Source organism: Strongylocentrotus purpuratus, unplaced genomic scaffold, assembly GCF_000002235.5.
Source record: "Strongylocentrotus purpuratus isolate Spur 01 unplaced genomic scaffold, Spur_5.0 spur5_scaffold_20, whole genome shotgun sequence".
Lineage (NCBI taxonomy): Eukaryota > Metazoa > Echinodermata > Echinoidea > Camarodonta > Strongylocentrotidae > Strongylocentrotus > Strongylocentrotus purpuratus.
The window spans coordinates 12,831,241-12,840,684 of record NW_022145606.1 but is presented as its reverse complement, the minus strand read 5'-3'; the positions used below and the strand labels follow the sequence as shown (position 1 = coordinate 12,840,684).

The 9,444-nt window shown below is 37.7% G+C and overlaps 1 protein-coding gene across 1 annotated transcript; it reads right to left on the bottom strand.

Annotated features, from left to right (window-relative positions):
* LOC580837 (alpha-(1,6)-fucosyltransferase-like) lies at positions 1-9,138 on the bottom strand. Its single transcript, XM_030992777.1, has 7 exons — positions 8,958-9,138; positions 8,234-8,348; positions 7,099-7,345; positions 5,010-5,265; positions 3,843-4,019; positions 1,605-1,755; positions 1-299 (listed from the first exon to the last, which is right to left on the bottom strand). The coding sequence occupies exons 1-7, from the start codon at positions 9,116-9,118 to the stop codon at positions 132-134; spliced, it is 1,275 nt and encodes a 424-aa protein (XP_030848637.1). The 5' UTR covers positions 9,119-9,138; the 3' UTR covers positions 1-131.
* Positions 9,139-9,444: the final 306 nt, after the last annotated feature.

Below are 9,444 nucleotides of genomic sequence, written 5' to 3'. Positions count from 1 at the left end.
TTTCTTTTCATTGAATTGTACAATCTTTTGTTTGACTCAATAAAAAAAGCCTATGGAGGGCTAAAACGTTTTTAAAAAAAATCATTATCAAGCCAAACAAATGATGAAAATCAGAAAGAGCTTGGGTCCGGTCACACACCATACAGGTGAACGTTCTCAGCCCCTTCATACACAGGCATCTTTGCTGTTTTGTGTTTGATATTTTCTCCGTGCCAGTAGTATCGTCTGTCGAGGCAGTGGAGTTTTTTGGAGACATCTACATTGGAACGCTGCATCATCTCGTAAGCCAGTCGACATATCTTCGTTAATGAAAAGAAAACAAAATATGAACTTTGTAATTTCTATTATGATCAACATTTATTCAGTTAGTTTTTTGCACAGGGCATTTCCATGTTAGAACTTGGAAATTTCTGGTAAAGAAAAGAAACTTAAATTTGCTTTTGAGTTTTAGAAGGGTCGCAATCAGCCGTGTGTGATTTGTGCACATGGAATTGTGTATGATATTCTATGTGCCTCGTTTTACATCGTCGTTAATTGAGAACTGGTCGAAAAAGTAAACAAGATGCCGTCATAATAGACTTTGAAAGTAACTTCTGGTCAAGAAAGGTGAAAGAGTCCATATGGACTAAGATGATTAAGCCATCACTAAACAAGGACTCTGGGTACCTATTGTCACCGATCTTTAGTCCAGTGATTGCAAGACACCAGGCAGTGCAACGAAATAAACGTGTGACTCAGACGGATCACTTAGCTTGAGAAAGTCCACAGGAGTGGATGAAAGCTTGCATAACAAATTTAAGGGTGGGAGAAGCTTAAAAACTACATGTTATCATTATCCCCAACTGATGATTTTTTTTTATCAAGATAATTTATGTTAGTCATCACAGCATTAGAACGGTCCTTTTGAACTAAATTTAAAAAAAAAAAGGTTCACTAGAAACAGTTCGGTTGTATATCATCAAGCACTAATCTGTTACCCGTTTCATAAAGCCTGACAAATGACAAAAAGCAGTGACAAATCTGCTGTTAACCAATCGGAAGCAAGGATTTCAGTAGCTTTTAACATGAAATTTCATTTTTCACTGATAACAAGTTTTGTGAAACGCCCCCTAATTGTCAGACGATATTTTAAAAAAAGGGTAAAATTTCAAATTGTAGCCCATATGCCAACCTTTTCACCTGAAGGAAGTACAATTTGTTCAAATTTGATAAGGGGAACGGGCGGATCTAGGGTCAACCCCCCCCCCCCCCTTGGCAAAAAAAAACAAAACACAGATCCGCACCTGAGGGGGGGGGGGTGACCCCCAAGGGTTTAATATCAATCTGCTCTCCGTCTTTAATATCCCAAATCACGACCCGAATCATTCAATTATTTATGTACAACACTTTAAATTGACCAAACCCTCCCCCCCCCCCAAACAAATACTAGTAATGATATTAATAATGATTACAATAATAATTGGAAGAAGAAGAAATAAATAAAATGTTGGGCATGCTTTTTTAAGTAGGTAGATAAATGAGTTATTGAAAGAATGGATACCAAAAAAAATAACAATGATAAATAACATAGAAGAGAAAATCACCGAAAATTGAGAAATACATACATTTGAGGAACACGTGCAAACAAGAAAATCCGAACGAGCCAGAAGATGAAGGTCTACGATGATACCCATCAAAGATTCCTCTGACAATCTCAATGATACATTGGCTGACAATGATATATTAGTGTCACTAATAAATACATAACCAGGATATCTGTCAAAGAATAAAATACATAAAAAAGAAAGTCATATTACAAGTGTTAGAGAGACCCATCGAGCTCAAGAAAAGCGGGTGCTGATTCAAACGATTAGAGAGAGACAGAAGAAATGGCTCGGACACATAATGCGGCATGATGAGGGCTTGATGCTCAGAGTCATAGAAGGTCGTATTCATGGAAAGAAGAAGAGGGGAAGACCTCGTAAAGGCTTTCTAGACGATGTAATCACAGAATGTGGAGCAACAGGGTATGAAACACTGAAACGGATGGCTCAAGACCGAGAAACTTCGAGAGACACTTAAAACACATAACATTTTGATTGGGTCACTGAACCTGTCATAAACTGACAGATCACTATTGATGATAGAGACCGGGCATTTTCCTCTGTTGCTCCTTGCGTGTGGAACTCCCTCCCATCATTTATTCGTGGAATGGACAGCCTAGACCACTTCATAGCTTCACTCAAGTCTCACATCTTCTTTCAGACATTTAAATGCTTACTTTATTGGAGGAGCTCGCGCCTTTGAATGTTGTTTTTAAACAGGTATATGGCACCATACAAATGCTGTGAATCATCATCATCGTCAAGTTACTTCGTAGGTTTGTCGTAGTAGAGTGGTTAAGACAGTCGGGATGTTAAGGTCGTTGGATCGAGCCCGGGCACGGAACTCCATACAATGCTTGTGACAATGTGATATATTTGATATAATGTAATTTCATATCTTCGTAGAATTGTATTGATCAATCTCTATCAATGTTTAGATTGATCAATAAGGTTCGTACAAGAAACATCATCTATAATCAAGGATAAATTACAATCATTTCAATACAGGAGGTAACAGATAATTTATTTCAACTTCATTGGGCAAAAGCGTATGCCTTTATTGAAGCAACTTACTTTTTTTGTTCTACATTGCTTCTTTCCTCGTAGGTGTTAAACGTGTACCAGATAGGATGCCAAAGTACATTTTTTCAGAATTGTTAACATTTCTATAAATGTGCCTGACTAAAATTTTCCTAGGAGAGGGGAAAATTTGAACACAGGCCTAAGCGCATATATCGTGTGCAATCCAGCCTCAATCCGATGACTGGGGTGAAAATATCTCTCTAAAGCCCTCATTTTAAGGCGCGATATAAATTCAGAATATTATCGTCAGTTTCAATTACATAGTAGAAATCGAATATGATAAACAATTAACCCGGTTTTCACGTAAGTTTTAATTCCATGTAGACTTGAAAATCGTTATGTCAGTCACGTACATTTAACTAGAATAGCTGTCCAAAAAAAAAAGACAATTAAATTGCATTGGAAATTATAATTTGGAGCTACAATAATTACTTAATATTTCCGACTGAAACTGGCTTTTAAATAATGAGATTTACACTAAGGTAATTTAACTCTTACAAGACTTAATAACCTTGTGTCAGGTTGAAATGAATAAAAAGATTAGCGACCTAGTGTTTAAAAATGTATATCAATCCTACGTCATGATATACGTCTCATGCATTTCCTGCAAGCTATAGGGTTAGAATGAATAAGCATGATGAACAATTTGTAATATTCATTTTTGAAATCGACGTTAATTGTTTTCTTCATTGTTAATACAAATAAGTATTTTAATTAATTATAACTATACATTTTTCTTGATCAACTTAATTTCATAATATTGGGTTGGAGACTGAAAGGATCCCGTTTTGGCATGTAGTCCAAATTAAGAAGTTTAGGAACATATATGAGCTCAGTTCTTGCGGTAGTGCTTTAAGTACACTGTGAAATATGAGTAAATTTACTTTGGTAATTATTTTGTTGGGCACTATTTGACAAACAATTTAGGCGAAGATATGACCTTTTAACTGCTCGACTATGGTAGCCAACTTGTTGGGAAAATCTTGACCAGCTGTTGGAAAATTATACAAGTGTAAAGTAGGGTATTTACGTTTACCAATACCACTGGGCAAAATATTACCAAATAGATGGTTGGGTTGAATATTGGCTCAACGTTGGGCGAAGTGGAAAAGATATTGCTCAACCTTTTCAGTGTGCAGTTATTGCTTTAAGTAATGATGGCTGTCCTAAACTCACTTTTTCTGGGCTTCGTCGAGCAGACCGACCGTGTCTGTTGCTAAGAAGACTCTCCTGACGGACACCTTTTTTCTCTTCTCCAATTTCTGGTAGTATTTTTCAACTTGGTCCATGTACTCCTCGATTCCATGAAATTTGGCTTCCCTAATGAGCTTGTCTGTCCGCCTGACATGAATGCTTTTATTTTGGAGGAGAATATCATATTTTATTTTATTTTGTTGCTTTTAAGGTATTGAACATGTTGAATAATTATAAGTTAGACAGTACCACCTGTGCGCTTAGAAACGTCTGTAAAAAGCGCCCTATAAATGTAATTATTATTATTATTTAGTGAGCCATAAAGTCAACAGTCAATAAGATCCCAAAAGATCCGCCCCTCAGCACGTTTAATTCTGACTGGTTAAGCTATTTAAAAATACATTTCATGTCATAACACATGTTAATCAATCGTTCACTGAAATTGCTGTATACTACTTGGCGACATGTGTAATTGTGTGATATCAATTAACCGATGTCAAAAGGTAGTTTAGTATTGTCCAACACATAATTTATGTGTTCAAATAAAGAAGAAACAAAAAGAGATACACAACAATGCATGCATGCCCACCGCTTACACAATATTAACTTCAGTGTACAATTACGAATTATAATTTATTATTTGTTCATTTATGTTAGAAATATTGCATTTTCTTGATAATTTAAGTAATGTTAATTCCATTATTAATATAGATTTTCTTTGAAGTGATCTTCATTTGTGTACAGCGCTTTGAAGCTTTGATGTCACAAAAGTTATTTAAATTGTTCATATTATTATTATTATAAATTGTGCTCCCGACTTCCCATCAGTGGTAGATAACAGGCGCTTGGCGGAGATACTTACGGGGTATAACTATTATACTCCGGTGGGTAGAGTTTTTTAGGATCGTCCGAGCGATGGGTCGGTGCACCTCTATAGCGATGGTCAAACCCTTGACCTTGGTCAAACGGACTTATATAGTCGCTAGGATGTTATCACGCCCCACCACCCCAACCCCTAGTTACGGGCTTGTCACTCATTTCATCCAATTCATTGGATATACGAATCCTAAGGCAATAGCCCTCTTGTCAAAACTCCTCCTCTCCCACGTGTAAAATGAAATGATATCAACACAAATGCATTCGTCTCACCCAACGATCGGACGTGTGAATTCCAAGGCATTAATCTTCTTGTCAATGAATTCTTGGGCTTGAGGCTGAGGTTTCAGAATGTAGGTCATGATCTGTCCTATCCACCAGACGTGGGGTTTACTATGGACCCTCCTCAGTCTCTTCGAGATGTCTTCTGGAATTGCCCAGGGCAGGAAGACTGGCTTTTTGTTCGTTTTAACAAATGTTCCTACAATCGGGAGCTCCACCACTTGGATGCTCTTATTCCCATCAGGAGCTGCATGCAGATGAAAAACAATATAAATGCATAAAGGCTCTTCACTGCACTGCACCCTCATACATACGAGACCTAGTACACCTCCATTAACCACCACGACTACTCCGCTCTGCTCACACCCAACTTCTTTGCATCCCACGTTCACGGCACTCCTGGGGGAGACGATCACTTTCAAGTTATTGCCCTGAACTGTGGAACACACCCCCTCCTCACCTCCGAAATGATAGCTCCTACTCACAGTTCAAGTCTCTGTTAAAAACGTTTCTGTTCTCAACATATTAGTTTGTTTAATTATGTATTACATTGTACTACCCTTATATAACTTGTATTGCTGTAATGTGCTTTGTATTAGATATCCTATACGTAATGTCCTGAAGTATGTTAAACTTTTACTTATGAGTATTTCACTTTCTTTATTGAATCAAGTGATGGTCGTATACCCCCATTTATACAATTTTCACACAACTGCACCAGGAGTGTCATTTGTGACAGACGTGGCACATTATAAATGTTCACTATTATTATTATAATCATTATTATTCATTTGATATATCGTACCAATCTGTACTAGATATTGTATAATTCTCAGTATCAGGACAATTACCCCCTGGACAATCACCCACAGAACCCCTCCCCCCCCCCCTCCAAGGACAATTATCCCCGATAAACATAAACCCCTCTAACGATGCAAACAAATAATATTATACAACGCCTACTAAGATTCTTGCAACCTCATTGGTCAATTCTTGATCACATGACATGCGCTAAAAGTACCATTGAGCGGCATCATTCTCCAGCCGCGCAATTCCGTTTGATCCTTTCACACCATACACCAGTTTACAGTTGTGTGCGCCATTTTAAACAAAGCCAATGACCTAGAGGTCATGTATTTATGCGTAAATTAAGATTGCGCCCATGCAAATTATGATGATATCACTGCCTGCGCGCTGCGTTGTGCGCGCATATCATCATTTGCATGGGCGCAATCTTATTTTACGCATAAATACCAGAGGTCAGAGGTTATTGGCCCCAATTTTGGGGCCAATAACCTCTGACCTCTGTCTGCTCATGCGCACTGATACAACTGTAAACTGGTGTATTGCACTCTGACTTCACTAACGATGAGCTAAGTGACGTCAGAGTGCAATGGTGCGAAAGGATCAAACGAACTTGCACTCCGCGTCACACTAAACATAAATCTTTGTACGCGCGGCGCATGTATGCGCATGCTTTGCTGCCTGCTTAATAGTGCGCGCTCACTATCGGCCATTTCATAAATTAAAAACAAACAAAAAGATTTAGGCCCAGAAAATCTTTTTTAAGCCCATTAACGTCCGAGGTGTTGTATAAAACAAATAGTGAATGGCCTTTATTCGTGCAATGGAACAATATTTTGCATTCGGTGAAAGATGAGACGCTCCATTCAACTCGGCTGCATCTCGTTGAATATTGCGTCTCTTATCTTTCACCTCGTGCAAAATGTTGTACCATTGCACTCATGACAATTCACTATTTGTATAATATCTACAATTTCATTGCGGATATTTCCATCACAGAGGATGCTCAAAGCCTATACAAAGTGATAATATTACCCTGGCTTTAGCCTAGCTGCCCTAAGGCGCAACAACCATATCCATTTACAAAATCATTATCATCCTCATCATTACTTTTATTATAATTATCATTATTAATTTGTTATCATCATCATGAATGTTACTATTATTATTATTATTATTATTATTATTATTATTATCATCATTATTATTAGTAGTAGTATATTACTATCATCATTATTATCAGGACGAATGAACTGTCCCATTCCGGGAAACCTACTTGGCCACTTATTGTAAGATGTAGTCTCTCCTGTCCCATCAAGGCAAGTGTCACTGAGAGGGCGGAAGAACTTTTCCCATCCCTCCTTAGAATAGTGCCATCCCTCGCCGGACTCAAGAACGAGGGTCCTCCCACTGCCGTACGCCATCAACATGCAGAACGACACATGGTGTACCTTGCTACCGAATCCGCTTGTCTTTTTAAAGGTGCATAAGATCTTCTTGGCCTTGGTGCAGTCTGGAGGGTTCTGGAAAAAGAACGAAAAAGGTGTTGTGGACTAGTGGATAAGTGGATAGTCCCGCCTTAGCACTAATGTCCTTTGGCAAGACGTTAATCTACATTTGCCACTCTCCACCCAGGTGTAAATGGGTACCTGATATGCTTGAGCGCTAGTTACTTTGGCAGCTCGGCTACGACCAGGGTATGTGTAAAGCGCCATGAGCGTCAGAACCTGGCGGATACCGGCGCTATATAAATAACCATATTATTTTATTATCATTATTATTATTATTATTATTATTATTATTATTATTATTATTATTATTATTATTGTAAAGCAGTTTCAATGATGTACATTCTTTCTGTAAGCCGTCTTGAGAGAGGGAATAGAGAATGATCACCCATGTGAAGACCAAGCTGCTTTGATGTACGTGCTGATCGAGACTGGACGATTTGTAGAGATATGGGTGGTTAATACACATTGTACTGTTCACACATATTCATATTTATAATCATTTTTGTTATGGACCTGTATTGCTATGTTACCATATTTTGTATTACTTTGTATTTATTTTGTATTTTACTTTGTTATACTTGAATTCTGAATACTCAATTCTCATTGTTACTTCTTTTTATACTATGCTTTTAATACCAGGTCCAATATGTAAAACAAATTTATTTCTGATCTGGTGTACCTGTATAAATATGTATGCATAAATAAATAAATACATAATACACATTGTACTGTTCACACATTTGAAATAGGGACGCAAATATTTTTAAATTGCTTTTTTTGCGTTCATGTTTTGCATTGACCGACCATTTTCCTGATGACATCTTCTATAACATGAAATATACATATCATGGCAATCTTGAGAAAAAAAATACCTCGCTACATCTCTGCCCGTTACTTTACCTGAAGGAAATAGAGTCTCTGCTGTATAACATAGGACAGCTTCCTCAACTCGTCTTGTTTCCATGATGAATGTCCATCCACTTGCCTTAAAGTGTTATTACCCGACACGATGTGCCTGGGTAGAAATTCAAAAGATATAAACAGGTGATGAAAACATACTATTCCTTTATCAGAAAGACAAATAAATAATAAATTAAAAAAGATTCGTTCTTCGAGGTTTAGTCAACACAAAATAAATAAAGCTCGAAATATGTAGTACTTGGTACTTGGTTGCGTAATCTCTTGGCAGCTCACTCAGAAAGCTGTACTGGGATGGTAGGCGAGGCGAGTAACTACGAGGAGTGTCATAAATTGCAGGAATGGTGTGTGGACAAAGCACACGTTACTTTACTGTAAAGTGTGATCCAAGATAACGAAATACTTATACTAGACTTTGTGACAAGAAAGAGACTGCGGTTCTTTACACTGATGTCTAAGTAGAGTTTTAATATATAGACAGTCTATTAGAGAAAACTCTCTCTCTCTCCGTTTCTGTCTCTTTTCCTCCCTTCTCTCTTTTTCGTCAGTTTTTTCTAGAAGATCTTTGTCTTTTCACGGCAGCATGGAGATTCAGTTTTGAGGGAAGAGTGACTAGTGCTTCCTTCCTTGATCTGCCAATATTTATATATCAATAACAAGCTAGATAGAAAGAAATGATTGGCGAAATAAGATGAAAATCGTTTACTTTTGTTCTTCGTCATGTTTCGTCAGGTTCATGTACAGTCGCCCGACACTGTTGATCTCCGTTCGAGGTGAGTCCTGCTTTGAAGACTTTATGTCCTGGTTAAACCGAGGAGATGTTTCTTTGTCAAATATGACGAACAGGCTGATTATCAAGGCTAGCATAATCGTCACCAACAACTTGAACAAAGTATCCATGATCACGGCTCTCCTTCGCTAGACAACCAATTATAGATAAAGATAGTTACATAGATGGTGTTAAATTAGTTTTTATCACAAAAATAATGAAACAGGTAGTGGACATTGCACCTCTCTTGAAAACAGAAGAACGTTTTCCCCTCGTTATCCTCATCCTCCTCCCTCTCATTTTTCACCTATTTTCTCCACTTTTATGTTCCGGGAAGGGGGATTGGGTGGTGGAGATATGTTATACCTTGGTAAATTTTCTCCTCTCCAGTTGGAAGAGGTACTCTGGATGAGTGTAGCTAGGA